Source organism: Pleurodeles waltl, chromosome 3_1 (genome assembly GCF_031143425.1).
Source record: "Pleurodeles waltl isolate 20211129_DDA chromosome 3_1, aPleWal1.hap1.20221129, whole genome shotgun sequence".
NCBI classification, from domain to species: Eukaryota; Metazoa; Chordata; class Amphibia; order Caudata; family Salamandridae; genus Pleurodeles; species Pleurodeles waltl.
The window spans coordinates 523,968,284-523,985,153 of record NC_090440.1 but is presented as its reverse complement, the minus strand read 5'-3'; the positions used below and the strand labels follow the sequence as shown (position 1 = coordinate 523,985,153).

At 44.9% G+C, this 16,870-nt stretch overlaps 1 protein-coding gene across 1 annotated transcript in view; it reads left to right on the top strand.

Moving 5' to 3' along the window:
* The first annotated feature begins 3,124 nt into the window (after window positions 1-3,124).
* Window positions 3,125-16,870, top strand: part of CHSY1 (chondroitin sulfate synthase 1) — a 31,033-nt gene continuing 17,287 nt past the window's right edge. Inside the window, exons 1-2 of the mRNA XM_069222804.1 lie at window positions 3,125-3,847; window positions 8,093-8,588. Coding sequence (XP_069078905.1) covers window positions 3,564-3,847; window positions 8,093-8,588 — 780 coding nt within the window. The 5' untranslated portion in view covers window positions 3,125-3,563. The remainder of the gene's footprint in view (window positions 3,848-8,092; window positions 8,589-16,870) is intronic.

Here is a 16,870-nt window from a genome sequence, read left to right as displayed (position 1 = left end):
ATCATTGAGTTACAGGGCATTTACATTTTTGGTGCGTTGTATACATTTTCTGTAACATTATATAATGAAAGATTACTATCTATTTAAATGAATTAGCTGCTTTATACACCTGACCCTGATGTGAATCAGCTGAAGTTGCTCGCAAATCTTGCTACTGAGGAAGACCGAGCACAATGAGGTAATAATTTCCTCACGAGCAGGAGTCAGAAAAAGAGAAGGCAGCCTTTGCGCTCACATTTCCCAGCCACACAATCTGCCATTTGTCTTTAATTTTATAGACAAGATCCCTGACCTATGAATAGTTCTATTTCAATATCTAAATAGGTGCACTGTGCTCAATAAAAATGACTCGACGTGTACATATCAGGGTAAGTCACCTGGGCACGATAATGGACATATTTCTATAAACATATTAAGTGAACCCAATGTAAAGCAATCAAAAAAAGACCAAGAGCACGAGTATAAAGAAAATCAACAAATAACTCTAATTAAACATGTGAATCAGTGTTAGCCTCCCTAATACAATGATATATTTAAGAAAAAAAATAAGCACTCTCTGCAATTTTTATGTATTTAGGATTTTTTTTTACATCACTGGTAGTCTCCTCATGGTTCTTTAAGAGTACTGTAAAGGCCAAAATAAATGTTGATGTATATGAGTAGTTGGCGTTCAACTTATTGGGGGGCATGGCCCCTAGTAAATATCACTATGATGATTACTCAGTTAAAACAAAGTTAATTTGTTCTGTTTTTCGGAGTTTCCTGGCTTACAGCTATTTGGGCTCTGGCATGCTAGAAGAAGTTCACAACAATCCAGAGCAAAAGACCATGTGCAAATCTCTTTAATACTGTTGGTATTGCAGTGGGATGTAGCCAACCTAATTTGGGGCCATATCTTCCATGTAACCTGGCTTCTTCGAGTGTGCTTTATGTACTATATAGAGAATTTCGAACTTAATTCTCTGCTATACTGACATTTATGATTGTGTGCCCTCCCTTGGTTTAATAAACAAAACTTTTCAGAAAAAGCTCTAGTCCTCGGTAAAAGTAATAAATAATAAGTAATAAGACAAATGAACAAAGCAAGAAAGTATCATAAATTGGTATGGACCTTGTTTTCAGGCTACAGGATCACTGTGGGACGAGATAAAAGAAGTTTGTTTGGCTGCAGTCACTAAACATTTTTATATTATTGTTCTGGGTTTATTTTCAACTAAGTATCCATGGAAGGAGAAAACGTGTTGTGAATTTGTGTTATGTTCATACTGATCTCCTACATGCAGCAAGTGACTACATTTTTTTTTTCAAAACCGGGTTCAGGACCAGGATCCAGGCCCAGCTGTATCCTATCTCATCGCCAAGATAGAACCAGACCTTTGGCCCACAACAGGCTCATGCATGCACTGGCTCAGCGACCTGGAGTTTTGTGTAATATCAGGGCCTATCACAATGAGGCATGATTTGCACCAGATGGAAGAGTGATTTACAATGGAACCATAGATTTTGTGCAGGCAATTTGAGCACCTAAATTCTAAGGAGTTCTACAGGCCTGCAGAGGTCATAAATGTCAACAAGTCACTAGTGAAGGATTTGCGACTGCTGTTGTGGATTGATTACTGTGATAAAATACTGGAGAGTAAGTAGAATGCCGTGGCAGATAGGAAGAGGCATAATTTGTAGGAAAAACATTTGTGTGACCAATGTAACGTCAATGGTGATGTCTCCTCAAGGGTATTTGGTGCTGTTCTGGATGCCACATCTGAACCATTGCTTACTGTTCCCAAGGCAGTATCGGTAGTAATGCGCCCGGTTGTAAAGGCCAGCTCTAGTAAGATTAGGAACAGAGATGTTCATTGACATATAGGTGTCAAAAAAGAAACATTTGAGGAAAGGATAGAAAGTAGAATATGATGAAGCTAGTCAAACTTCTAAAGGGCATAGTCTCTGTCATGGTATGAGGCTTACCGGTGGTGCAGAGAATGGGGCTCACATGGGACATTCAAAAATGTTTTGAATGGCCGCAATAGTCTGCTACCAAAGGAGCCTGAGAAAATGTTAAATGCATGAGTTGGAAACAGGGGAAAATACTGACTACTTTAACACCAAACACAAACAAAACACCGACACTGCTGATACACAGCTGATTTTCCAACTCAAACAACCATAAACCAGACTCCAGTCTGTGGGGGAATTCCCAACACGACGGAGTGAAGGTGCCATGACTCTGACAACGCTGCCAGGCTGTACTAATGACAGCGACCCCAAGAACAGCCATCACCAGCAACGTAGGAAAATGATACTCCATCAAAGCTACATTACAAACCTCTCTGCTTTCAACAGTTTTTCTAATTTAGCATTTCCCTAGGGGTTCTTGGGTGCTGGGTTTCCTTGATTTTGTGTGAGGATCTCGGACACAAAACACGTGTATTGTACCCATAGTGATTTTTTGGGGGTGAAGCAAGGATAGGATAGGGGGAAATACTTGGACGTCGCTAAAGTCTACACCAAGATGGATAGTGAATGACTAATCCACTAAATTTTGAGACCTTAACAAAAGTAAAACGAGAATACATATCAGCACAAAATATGCGAGTAACGGAAGAATGACTAAACACGGGAAACCACGTGCAAGAACAGATACTGGAGCTGATAATGCGAGACTGCCACGGTATTGTTTTCTGTGAGCATGCAGCATATCGGTCTTGTGGATCTGTGGGATGAAGGTGTAAAGGACTATGGGTCAAACGTGTGAGCGGCTGAAAATTGCAGGTGTGCTGCAGCTGTACAGACTGGCATGGGAATGCATGTTGAGAAGCAAGTGTAGCGGGAGGTGAGGGGCACGTGTGAATATAATGACAGATGTGTCAGGGTGCAAGCGCAGCGAATTTTGATGGATATAAGTGTGGGCGAATAGAATGACGTTGTGGAGGGGTGTACTGAAACGTGGGAATCCGCATAATAGATGAAAGAGAGGTGTTGGGGTTCACTGAAGACACGCTCCCTTCCCCATTGCCTTCCACACCCCTACTCCTCCCACAGCCACGTGAAAGCTGTAAGTACGGACTTGTGTCCAATCAGGCGGCATGGACGGCGGCCCAACAGGGACAAGATCTTTAGATGCGCCGTTCTTCTACTTGACTAGCGGGAGGGGAGGGGCTAAGGGTGGCGCGCGGACCGTCGGCTGGCTGGACTCGCCGGATAAGAGCTGCTCGCGGCTCCTCCTGGCATAATTAGACTCGGAGCGACGGCTTCTTACAGGACGCCGAGAACGGCGCGCGGCGCCAGCTGCTGTGAGTTCGGAGCCAGACCGCAGCGCCGCCTAGAGGACACTGATAGCGGCGCGCGGGGGCCTTTAACAAAGCTCAAGGCGGCGGAGCTGAAGTCCGGCGGGGGAACCGCTGGCTACTGAGCCGGCCTCCACCAGAGCATCCCCTCCCGGGCTTCCGGAATCCCCATCAGTCGGGGCTCCGCTCCCTGATGACGCGGTGAGGGCATCCAGGTCTCGCAGGCAGCCCCTGCCTGCTGCGGAGCTTCGTCTCCCCACCCCTTGTTCGCTGCCCTTCATGGCGGGTCGCGGCCCCCGTCGCTCATGGCTCTCCGTGTTGCTCGGACTGGTGCTCGGTTTCCTGCTCGCCTCCCGCCTGCTGCTCCCGCGGGGTTCGGGGCACCGGCGCAGGACACGATCGGAGGCTGGGCGTTGTGGGCGACCCGCATCTTGGGATCTTGAGAGGACTAAGGGGCCGGAGGCCGGGGGGCCTGAGCGCGGCCTGCGGGACAGCAGCTTCCTCTTTGTGGGAGTCATGACCGCCCAGAAGTACCTGAGGAGCCGAGCGCTGGCGGCGCACAGGTAAGTGACCCAGGGTCTGGGAAGAAGTACCTGCAGAGCGGCCATCTCTGCCCACAGATCGGTGTAGTTGGAGTGGTCAGGGGGCTGCTTTTTTGGGCCGGTGTTCTTAACATCAGTCATTGGTTTCTGTGCTAGGCCCTTGCTGAATGGTTTTTTTATTTTATATTTTAATTTCAGTCCTGATTGACTCTCCCTTTCAGAGAGATAAAGTCACTGTCCCCTCTTTGTTCGTTCTTCCGCGTACACACTGACTGTCCTTGTGGTCTATTGTAACAGCTTTTTGGGGTAAAACAGCGATCCCGGAATGGTTACTGGATCTTCTACAGTGCTGGAGTTATCAGTCGGAATATGACCTATTGCAGTGGGATCTATCGCGTGATTGGCTATACCACATTAATGTCAGACACCTTCGGTGCTGGTAGTGCGGAGTATAGGGGTTCTGGTGCGTTTTCTGTAGTAGTGGAGGTGGCAGGTCTGAAAAGTTTGTGAGTGAAGTGATAGGGCATGGATTTGGTCTGGGGAAGGTGGAGGTCCGATTAAGGGGTAGGCATGGTTGAGGCAAAGGCAAGGGGGCGCAGTGTTGTAGTTGAACAGTGTCTCTTTAGGCATGGTTGAGGCAAAGGCAAGGGGGCGCAGTGTTGTAGTTGAACAGTGTCTCTTTCTCTTGGTTCACGGTATAAACTTATTTCATTGAAGTAATTATCTACTCTAGACCTGATCAGGGGAAATAGTGCCGCTGCTGGCTGGATTTCAGATCTGGCCATTACATTTTCGTTGTATAGAGGTTGCTTTGACCTGCATGTAAATGTGACTGCTATCTGCAGCGTTCAGTCTGGATCAGAGTAGATGACTAGCTACTGCAACTAGGTATAGATGGCTGTACTTTAAGATGGGTCAGATTTGTTACACTTTAACTTGCCAAATGAAATTGTAAATAATAGTGGTAAAAATCCAATGCGAAAACACAGAAAAGTATCATTAAAACGGTTGCTGTAATAAAAGTACAAGCCAGGATGCATGGTTATTACAGAAGGTACTGTCGCGATAGTCTTAATACGTTTATCATTTGCAAGAGTTTTATGAAGATCTTTACAAGATCATTTTTGTATAAAATTTATTATTTTTGTCAGTCCATTAAACCTTATCAGAACAATAGTTAAAACAATGACGCTTTAACGACAGTTTAGAGGACGGGGTCCCTGTGTCCTTCTCAAGTATTGGAGTCGGAATGGTTTGGTGTTTAAAGTGGAATCTAAGGCCTGCTAGTGTATTTCGGGCAGGAGAGGATTTTGCAATGTTGCCTTTAGCTTTGAGTGTATGATGGTGTTGCAGGGTGGGCGTATGTATCAGTTATTGTGTAGTAGTGCCGTGAAGCTGCTGTGTGTGTTATGTGGATAGGGAGAACTGAGCGATGCATAATGGCGAGTTCAGATCTGACTTCGAACCATTGATGCTATTTGGGCATGCTGCATGGATACAGGAATGAATATAACGGTGTTCAGGTCATTGATTTACCAGCAGTCAGTTTCCAGAGGAAGTGTGAAAAGAGGTGGAATATTTTACTCCCAAGGAGAGAGTTAAACAGTTTTAGAAAAAAGCAAGACTTTTCCTTCTCAAGGGTTAGTTCTACATGTGCAGTACGTTTTGTAGTGGTAGCGATTGACAGGAGTACCTCTGGACATTTACGCATGCTGAAGATGTGTAGTAGTATTATTGAAAACTTTCGTACTTCATGCGAAATACAGTTATTAAACTAGGCATGCGTAAAGTGGCTACAAAGTGAATTACAATGCATTTTTGCTTCTCCATTAGAGAAAATTATTTTCGTCATGGAGAAAACCACCCACCCGCAGCCCATCCATTTGGGTGTTGGTACTCATTTCTATATTGGAAATGTATTTTGCTTACAGAATGGCAAACTGCAGCCATATTGTGGGGTGTTTCTATGTGGATCCAATTGCCCTTGACGAAGACGTACTGAAAAATACTTGCAAAATTTCTGCGTGTGCCAATCCCATGTGCAAATTAACTATTCCAACGAGCCTCCCCTGGGCCCTTGAAGGGGTTTGAACCAACACATTCTTTGCGGGAATCGGACCTTCAGTCATTATGGCAAGAGTAGTCCAGCTGAAATTGGGAACTGCTGCATATAACAAATGTGGTAGTCTCCTGCCCCTATATACTGCTCCAACTAAGTAATATAGGGGGTCATTACGACCTTGGCGGGCGGCTGATGCCGCCCTCTAAGATCTGACCGCCATGCGGCCGCACTGTCGCCGCGGCCATTTGGAGATCCCTGCTGGGCCGGCGGGCGGAAACCTGTTTTTCGCCCGCCGGCCCAGCGGGGATCACAGCCGCAACATAGGAGCCGGCTCCAAATGGAGCTGGCGGTGTTGCAGCCGTGCGACGGGTGCCGTTGCACCTGTCGTGCTTTTCACTCTCTGCATAGCAGAGAGTGAAAAGGTGCATGGGGCCTTTTCCAGTGCAAACAGCCAGAAAAAGGCTGGCGGTCGGGGACTCGTAATCCCCTGGGCAGCGTTGCAAGCAGCGCTGCCCAGGCGTATTATCACCGCTGGGGCAAAAGTGGCAGAATACCCCCGGCAGTGCGACCGCGGTCGTAATACGCCTGGAAGCACCGCCAGCCTGTTAGCGGTGCTTCCGTCATTTTAGCCCTGACGGTCCCGTACCGCCAGGGTCAAAATGACCCCCATAGTCTTTGTCATTGTTGGGAGGGTACATTTGTAACCAAACCGTGGATTAGGGACGGTATACTGAAAACATTACTTTTCGTGGATGGGTTATCTTCCAGTGGGTGGCCTTTTCTCTTTTTTAAGAGTCCGTGACCTCCCAGAGCAACGTTTGAAATCCTGTGAGACTGGATTCTATTGTTACATACCTGTGACATCCGAGAATAGCTTACCACGCCCATTCTCTGAACTTTCGAAGAACCACTCCGTGAAAGCTGGCAATCGCTATATTTATTTATCTTCCCTGAACGGAGTGAATTTTGGACTTTACAATCCTTCAGCGACGTGCATGGTTTTTTTTTACAGAGTAAGATTACAGTAATCTATTGTAAAATACCCGTGGAGTGGCAGTGGTGAAGGTACCTGTGGAATGGCAGTGGTGATCACTATTCCCTAAAAGCGCCATAGTTCACTCGACCATTTGACCTTTGTTCAGCTTTCTCGCCCTTCTCGTGGTTTTTTTTTTCTCCCCTTCGCATTGACTTGGTTGGACCTGGCTCGTAAACAAATCTGCAAGTTACACAGAACTGCATTCCTTTAAATGTCGTAGTTAAAGTTGCAGTTCTACCAGTAATGCTGGTCCTTCTTGTAGCTCTTAAAAGGACTGTTGTGCAATACTTATTGTTCTGTCGTATTCTAGTTGTGTTGTGACTAGATGCCTGCAAAAGTAGCCTCTTTTATGCCCACATTAAAACACCAGGGGTATTTGGCCCTTTCTACCTCCATCTGAGCAGATGGTTACAACGCTTGTTAATTTTTCTTACCAAAAAACAAAATACTGAGATTTGGTTTGACAGGCACCTTCTCTGCAAATTGTCAGTACATTTTAATGGTGGCATTCTTACATGACTTGATCTTTTAGCATTATCAGCCTGCAATTACCAAGTATCTTAAGCATAGAGGAGATCCTGCAGATCCTAGACCTCCACACGAGAAACTGGAAGAATTAGGTGGCAGACTAAAAATATTGTCCTCGTGCACAGGCAACGAGTGCCCAAAAACCCACATTATGTTCGTCATTCTGCTCAAGCGTAGTATTAAGCTACTCACTTACAATGAACACATTTGCAGAGTAATCAGATATATCAGGCAGGCCTTTGCTGGGGAAGAAACATTTTTTCGGCTCCTAAAATCCATTGACCGCCTTGTTCTACACCTTCTTACGGAATAAGGTTGCTGAAGGGACAGTCAGAAATGCTATGGACGAATCTCCTCCCCCTGAATACGTTAGATAGTGGGTCTGCCTGCAAGTCTTTGGCAGACGTTGGGGGCACATTACAAAATTTTCTTTATACTTCTTTGCACGGTTTAGAATCTGTTCTGCAAATCCCTATTTTTGAAATGTTTTGATTGAAATCAAGTGGCTGCCATTTCAAAGAGCCATTCAGCTATGTTTGAATTGGCCACTTTCTTGTCTTACTATAAAAGTTTGATGTCTATATTGTGTTATAAAGTCTGTTTTTTATTTATTTATTTTTGTTTTTTTTCTTCATTTTAGAACCTGGGCAAGTACGATTCCTGGTAAGGTTGAGTTCTTCTCCAGCGAGGGTTCAGACACCTCCATACCAATACCGATAGTACCACTTCCTGGCGTAGATGACGCCTACCCACCCCAGAAGAAATCCTTCATGATGCTTAAATACATGCATGACCACTATCTGGACAAATACGAATGGTTTATGAGAGCTGATGACGACGTGTACATTAAAGGTGACAGGCTTGAGAGTTTCTTGAGGAGTTTAAACAGCAGTGAACCCTTGTTCCTTGGCCAAACAGGGCTGGGCACAACTGAAGAAATGGGCAAGCTGGCGTTAGAACCAGGTGAGAATTTCTGCATGGGAGGCCCTGGAGTAATTATGAGCCGTGAGGTACTAAGAAGGACGGTGCCGCACATCGGTGAATGCTTACGAGAAATGTTCACCACTCATGAGGACGTGGAGGTGGGAAGATGTGTGCGGAGGTTCGCTGGAGTGCAATGCGTCTGGTCTTATGAGGTGAGCAATGTGGAGGTGGTTATTCACTATGTAGTTACACGAAGTTCATGAGTGGGGACAGGAAGGAAATTGTTTTGAGACACACATTGTAAACTATAACGTGGATGACTTCGAAGACATCTGCATCGGTATTTACCTTTGTCAAATGCTTCCATCTGAATAAAAGTTCTCAATATAAACTTGTAGGAATCTTCACTGTATTCGAAATTGGAGTTGAAGTTTAGCATAAAGATTTATAGAGTAATGACAGATTAGGGCTTCTGGTCTGTTCTTCTCTCCCTTTTTTTTTTTTATTTTTTATTTAAAATATTTATTAGGTTTTCATAACACATGGAATCCCATTCCACCATGTCTATATGGTGTACATGATCACATCAGCCTACAGAACAGCGTATCCCCATGTTCCTTACATAGTATCTATGTAGTATTACAGGGAGGTAGATCGGCCCCCTGTGTGGTGTCATTACATTTGTTTCCGAGGTGCATTGCTGGTGAGGTACAGGTAGATCTGCAAACATTAACAATTTAAACTGTTGGGCTAGGCCCACTTTGGCATGTATGTGTCCTGAAGTCCGGATCAAAAAGCAGTCCCCACTAACAGGTACGCAGTACCAAGTGAGAACCACCAGAGGTAGACCATTCCAGACGCCCGCCATCCTATGGCCCATCTTTCTGTCCCTCATGGGGGCACCACATCACAACATGGAAGCCCTGACAGCAACAATAGTAGTATGTTGACTACTGAATTAAATTATAAAGGTGTGTGTTACGAAAGACCCTCTGCGGGTAGGTTAACATTTTTACCCATTCTCGGTCTGGTGTGCCCCTACACAAGATCCCCCTCTCATTTCTTTCGCAATGCCAATAGGGGGGTTTCCTAATTATCCAGGCAAGGGCTGAATAAAACCACTTCACTAGGTTCCAGTGCACTGAGGCAGAGGCGCCAAAGGGGACTGCAAGGCAATCCTCTTCCATATGGAGGTGCATCAACAATGGGCTACGATCCGATTGAATGTGCTTAACGGATTGGCAGTCTCCCCTGGGCAAAGAAATGTATCCAGACTGACATGCAGCACATGTAGGCTGGAGTTATAGGAGTATTCTTGTCGTGAGGACCACTTGGACCTGAGTTGGTTCCCCCCCCCCCCCCCCCCCCTTTTGTCTTTTACGCGTTTTAGCTGCATCCCTTTTTAGCAATGACATTTTACACACTTTGCCTGCATGGTATCCTTGTAGGAATATGCTGTTTAGTTAGCCTTTTCTTAAAACGTTATCAGAACATTTTGTTCAAGGCTAAGAGCACTGCACAAAATATCTTGTCTCCTGTGTTGCCTGTTTAGGAGACATATTCTAAAATCCAGGTATAGAATTACATCAGGATTGTGCTTCTGGCACAGTAATCTTCCAGAGAGGATTGCCATCCACACTGCAGATTGACTCCTGACAGTATCTCCAGGTATAAGGCTAAGGCTCATCCTATACATTGGGGCAGGCAGAAGGGTACAATCGCTATGCTCTCAGTATCACCTTAGGGTTACGTAGAAACCTCTAGATCTTATTGACCATGGCTGGAATATTCATTGTCTTTAGCATGTTCGTAAGGCTGGTTGCTTCATTTTGTTCCATCTGCCTCTGTATCGCAGCTCATTCTCTTTATGCAAGATTGATTGTTTCACTAATTTTATTGAAAACATATCTTGTGTTTTGTCACTTGGGCATGCATGAGTAATCGAATGAAAGGGTGAGATCTGTTTCTAGGACTTCCTGGGGAGTCGGTGTCATGTCCAGGTTGCCGTAATCACTATCACCCCATGAAGCACTGTGAGCTAGCTAGGAATTGGGCCGAAAGTTTGATGGTGTGGATGGGCGTTGTCTCCCACATTCTGAAGTTCTGTTGTCCTATTACCTTAGTAGGAACCGTATAACATTCCCTCTCCAATGTGTGTTGTGACCTCCAGACATATTCTACCCTCCAGCTACCCATCCATTCCGTGAATCCCTTCGCCACCCAATGTGTAGAAGCTCCCGACAGGGTGGAATAGAACTGTCCAAGTAATTATCAGCCATGCACTTGAAATCTCCTCCATGGAACATGTCTCCATCTACACTCATACTCTGTTGTGTAGACAAAACGGAGAGGAAAGCCAGTTGCTCCTGATTTGGTGCATACATGGACCCAGTAGTCAGTAGCTGACCAGTTTCCTCTCCGCCGTCGCATATCTCCTTTCCTTATCGGGTCCCATGCTCCTGATGTTCCATGTCCTCAATCTAAACTTTGAGGTAATGCCAACATTCCTGTACTCCCCATCCTGTATCCACTCAGGTTTCCCACACCCCTCCCCCTCCTTGCAGCTCATCTCAACTTAGGATACCCAAAGCTTAGAACCAAGCAAACGGATCGCAATTTCTCGACCCCCAGAAGTGGCCAGCCACCCAGACATAGACCTGGTGAACCTCAAGTCTACTAAACTACTGCTATCCAAGCGGAAGTGGACAATGGTATGGGGGTGAACAAGCCATTCAATCAGCACACACCTGCACCCCAGCCTCAACCCATCCCAGCCAGCTGCCTTCAACCACCTCAGCAACAAGAGTAATCCAAGCAGCACATAAAAGGCACCAGCTATACATGTCCTATCCATGTAAAATAGTGAAAGTCACTTCCGCCAGCAACTGGAGGACCACTGCAGCCAGTCCAGCACCACACAGCAGGCCATTAAATGACTCCCACACTCCAGTGGCCAATTAATGTGGTCCACCTCCCACAGGCCACTCCTGTACACCTCCCCAAGGAGGGCCAACAAATAAAAATACAGCCCACTGCACATCACCCCAAAGGAACGTATCAGCCCCCTCCAGTAAGCCCAGTTGCAGCCAGCAAAGCTGCTTCCCTGTCCTCAGCTGTTTGTTCCTTCGGTTTTCTGACTTGTGCAGTACTCGTCGGACCGCAATGCAGTCTTCACATGCATTGGCTCAGCCTGGGTGCGTCTTTTACCGTCTTGTCGTCCATGCTTTCAGTCTGGTACCTCTTGAACCACTCCCACGCATTGGAAGGTGTCAGTAAAACACTGAATATTGCAGTCCTGCTTCAAGGAGTCCACTCTCGACTTCTGTAATGGAAGCTCTCCTAGCCTGTACAGCCGCAGTGAAATCAAGGAGCCTGGTCACTGTTGCATTCTCAAAATGAAAGGTACCCTCCATATGTGCCCTCTGAAGCAACGTGTCACAGTCTCTATAATGCTGCAAGTTGCCCACCTGGGGCTGGCCCTGTTATGTCTGGACATGATTGCGCTCTTCTGCCTCTTCAGCCGTGTGCTCCAAGATCCGCACCAGCTCAGTTAGATCATGCATTTGTTGTAGCATGGTGCACTGCGCTGGTCGAAGCCCCTCTATAATCACATCAGTGGCTTTAACCTTATCAGGCAGGTTGTGATGGTCCACCTGAGAAGGCCCCGGTTTGGGGGGCTGTCTGCTCTGGATCAGATCCCGGAGGCAATCCCTCAACCTGGGTTACCCCTGCGTGTGTGTCCGCAGATGGGCTGACATCCTTTTTCCTGGGTCTCCCCATTGTCCTAGAGCCACTTGGCAACCCACCAGACCAGTAGTCGGCAGCACGCTCAGCAGTGACTCTTCCCACCTGCAAGCCAGAGAAGTCAGCGCCCTGTTTGACCGATCAGTCTTCCTGGGTGTGTGGTCACGCTTCTCCAACTCCAGAGCACCGCCTTCTCTGCAGTCACCTGCAGGCGTTGACCCATGCATGGAGCAACCTCCGATCAATTCAGAAATCCTTTCTCACCACGTTGACAGTGGTCTCCTGGCCACAGTTAGACTTCAGGGCCACACTTACGGATGTCTCCAGCAGACTTAAGGCAGTGTCCCTGCCTCTCAATGCAAGGGTGCTCCCAAGCTGCCACTGGATAAAGTTTTTCTGGAAGGGGAGAGGACACTAGGACCACTGACTTCTGGGGGAAGGGCACTCGCCCTTAGGTCTCTGTCGTGGCCTCCAGCACATCAAGCAGCCTGCCACCAGACCTCTGGTTTCCCCCGCCCCCACTGGAGTGTCGTGTCGCAGTGGCCACCAAAGTGGAACCACTCTGAGCACTGATGCCCCTTCACCACATCCAGAGGCCCTCTCCAGGCATTGCCGCCGCTCAGGCCTCCTGGGCTGATTTCTTGTGCATTTTACCAAGTTAGACACTGCATAGTCTCTAGATTGGGTTTTACTCTTTCATTTCAATTAATCAGATGCTAATCATGGTTTGTTCTCACTTCCTGCGGCCGCCACACATTAACTATTAGTATTCGTATATTTCCATGCTAAACTTACTTCCAAAGTCTGCCTACATGACTCGGGTACTGTAGAACCGAGCCTCCTTCAAAATATGCTTGTATTCTTTTCTCAGTCAATCATCTCTCTCTTTGTCCTAGACACATAGAAGCCCTTGCACCAGTCTTAGTCGGTTCTCTATTGCCATCCAGCTCTTCTTGGCGGCTGTGATATGTTTTCTGTGAAAGGGGTGAGGGGGGAGGGGGGAGGTTGAATGAATTGGGAGTAAGTTCCGATAATTGCTGCCTGTGCTATTTCCTGCCTTAGTTTGTGAGCAAGGCATGCTATACTTACTCAGCGTTTTGTAGTGGAACGTAAGGACCATTATTTTCTATTTAAGAAATATTGACTTAGTTGGTTTGTCTAAAGAGCGCTAAATCTCTAAAAACGTTTCAGGTACTGACGCCAGAATAAATGTATCCATTATTCACGACTCGCCACCTTCGATTATACAAGTTTTTGTAAGCACATTGGCATTTAGTCCTGAGTTCTCTGTCGGTGGTGTAGCACACTTGTATGTCCCGGCATTCTATCTTGTATAGAGGATCATGTTTTTATAATTCCATTTAGTCATACTGACCGTACCACTCTGTTGTGGAAGGATGTACCCCATCTGATAACCACTAGCAGCGCTATACGAGGGGCCACTGGAATTGTGCGTCATGAGGGGACCAAATTATGTGACAGGATTGAGTCAATTATGCAGCAAGAAAAGGGGTATTATGTTGGATATAAGTGACCAGCTCTATAAGTTCTAATTTGTGCATGGTGAGGCCTTTGGCGTTCTTATTCAGCTTAATGTTGTTCAAAAGATCTTTTTTTTCCTCCTTCCAGGTTAAATTTGAGTAGATGCCCCAGCTTTACATTTCTCCGATATTTCTGCTCTTATTCACATTTCTGTGAATTTTTTTTTTTTTTTTTCTTTTTCCCTTCAGTTATGGCTACAAAGGGATCAAGCAAAATGTGTTCTAAAACTTTAATTTGAGCCTAAATTGGCCCAGGTATTTTTTATTTATTTTAAAGATGGAACCCTGGCCTCTGAATAGTACCTCTGGCATGAACGGTTTTCCTGTGGGCATGACACTAGTGCTGGGCGCTCTGAAAATGGGACAAAAAGCTAACAAATTTTCCTGATTACTCCCACTAACCCTATTAAATTCAAAAGGAAATCGCAGATTAGCCCTAAAGCTCCAGCAATTAGAAGTACTTTGATGTTCATAAAACAAGAGCTCTAAGACCTATATATAATTTTGTAAAATGTAGTTTTTTTTTTTTTTTCTTCACTTTCAGTACAAAGGCTATATATATATATACACGGTGTAAGGGCAGCAGCATGCCGCTATTATCTTTACTGGTCAATTGGTCCTAATGTACCCTGTTTTTTCTCTAATTCCAAACATGCTTTTACTTGCCCCATACCCGGTGTGCATTTTTTATTTTTTTTATTTTATTTGTATTTAATTTAGTTTAGTAAGGGGGGAAGGGGGGGGGGGGGGGTTTTATAAAACAAAAACTTGCGTTTGGCTCACCACCTTTGTTCAGTTTTAAAAATACCCTGCCTAGTCCTAGAGTTTAGGTCGACCGCCCTTTCTCCTCATGTGACCAAGTTAATGAGCAGTCTTTAGAAATATTTTGCTGTTCGCGTTTATCCCCTATATGATTTACAGTTAATTTCCTTAGTTCCAACTGTGTGCATAAGCATCCTATTAGAGAACACATTCTGTCCGTTCTAGCTCTGTAATTAAGTGGCATCTTTGTCCTTTTGCAATTTTAATGATTGATAAGAGTTCCTTGCGAATTAAGCGTAGCGTTTCACCTTTTTAGGTGAACAGCTTAAACTGTAGGGCAGTGCTCAAGCCTCCACTAAGCAGCTGAAAAACTTTTAAGCAGCTTACTTCGCACATTGTGTGGTAATGAGAATAACGCATTAAAATGCTTGGAACTTAATCATTACTTCTTGATGGCACTTGCAAAATTATAAATCTGCATTTATTTGGAATGCACAGAGGTGTTTTTATTTCGGGCGTGCAAGCAATTTCACCTGTCCACCTCACGCTTATGACTTTTACTCGTTCTTGGGCTTGCCTTTCAAAAATCGTTTGTCATATGTAAATGCTTTAGTTTGCCCCGCCTTGACGCTGTTTTTGTCATGCCTTGCAGACTGCCTCTGTTGAATGGATTATTGCACAATTGCTAATATACTTCAGCATGGGTGAACTTTTTTTTTCTTTTATTTTCCCTTTTGTCTTTCCCCTTCGTGCTGCATGGTGCTCATAGTGCAGACAAGCGCATCAGAGTGAACTTAATTGGCGGTATTGGAGCGCTGGTCACATTGTTTAGTTACCTAATTGGAGTCATTTCTTGTGGCTCTCCCCTTTAAAACACTTGAAATTGGTTAATGGTTTACGTAGAACAGAAATCATCAAAGCAAAAGTGTCTGGCTGTCCTGGCACAGTGGGAGAGTCGATACTACAATATTCACTGCACTCAGGAAACGCACCCTGTAATGCTTTGCAGGGCATTAATTTTACAAAACATTTTTGCTTATAACTCAGCCTTTGGTGGTCCTAGGACAATGGGACCACAATCAAAACATTAAGCGTGGCACACTTTCTCTGTCTAGGTAATCTCTGGGTCCCCACACTAGGTTAGTGGGAGCCCAAAAATAATAACCCCTCCCACCACTCAGTGTCCTTATAAGCGCTCTCATGGCTGGAACGTTTGTCTTATAGCTGGGAATAACTTGTGTTTTAAGGGCCTTGTTAGTAATATTATTGCAGCAGGTCTGCTAACCCTGAAAATGTGTTGTGTACTATGCCCTCTAGGGGCTAAATATATGGTCACACTGCATTATTTATTGCCATTTTCTTTTTCAGTGGTTATGCCCTCTAGGGGCTAAATATCTAGTTACATAACTATGTTTCTTACAAATGCTATTTTCTTTGTGGTTTCCCCTAGGGACTGTTCCAAGCATTACAGTCATATCAACATACTAAAATATTTGTGGCAGGGAAACTTGCCCCATAATGCTTTGCATGGCATTAATTTTACAAAACATTTTTGGTCCTAGGACAATGGGTCTACCCTCAACATTCACCAGAATGTGCTCTTTCAGTCTACACCTTCTCTGGGTCACCACACTAGGTTAGCGCGGACTCCAAAATAATAACCCCTACCACCATTCATTATCTTTTTAAGCTCCCTCTTGGCTGGAACTTTTGCTTTACAGCTGGGAGAAGTTATGTTTTATGGGCCTTGTTTGTAGCCTTGAAAATATGTAATGCGCTATGCCCTCTAGTGGCTATATATATATATATATATATATATATATATATATATATATATATATATATATATATATACACACACACACTGCATTACGTTCTCCCTTTCTCTTTCATGAGGTTATGCTCTCTTAAGAGCTGACTATGGTTTAGTTACTTGAGCATGTTTCTTCCAAATACTATTTTCATTGTGGTAGGGGCTGTTCTGAGCATTGCAGTCAACCTACTATAATATTCACAGCACAAACACTTGCCCCAAAATGCTTTGCAGGGCATTACTTTTACAAAACATTTTTGCTCATTACTCAGCCTGTGGTGGTCCTAGAAAAATGGGACCACCTTCAAAACGCTCTTTCTGTCTTCATCATCTCTGCATCCCCACACTAGGTTAGTGGGGACCCCAAAATAACCCCCCACCATTCAGTGTCTTTTAAGCTTTTTCATGGCTAGAACGTTTGTTTTACAGCTGGGAAAAGTTATGTTTTAAAGACCTTGTTTGTACTATCATGGCAGTAGGCCTGCTAGCACTAAAAAAAAAAAACTAAAAAAAAAACCACCTCTAGGGGGTAACTATATGGTTACACTGCATTACTTTCTCCTGTTTTTCTTTTCGCAGGATTATCTCCTCTAGGGGCTAACAATATGGTTTCATGACCATGTTTTTCTCAAAA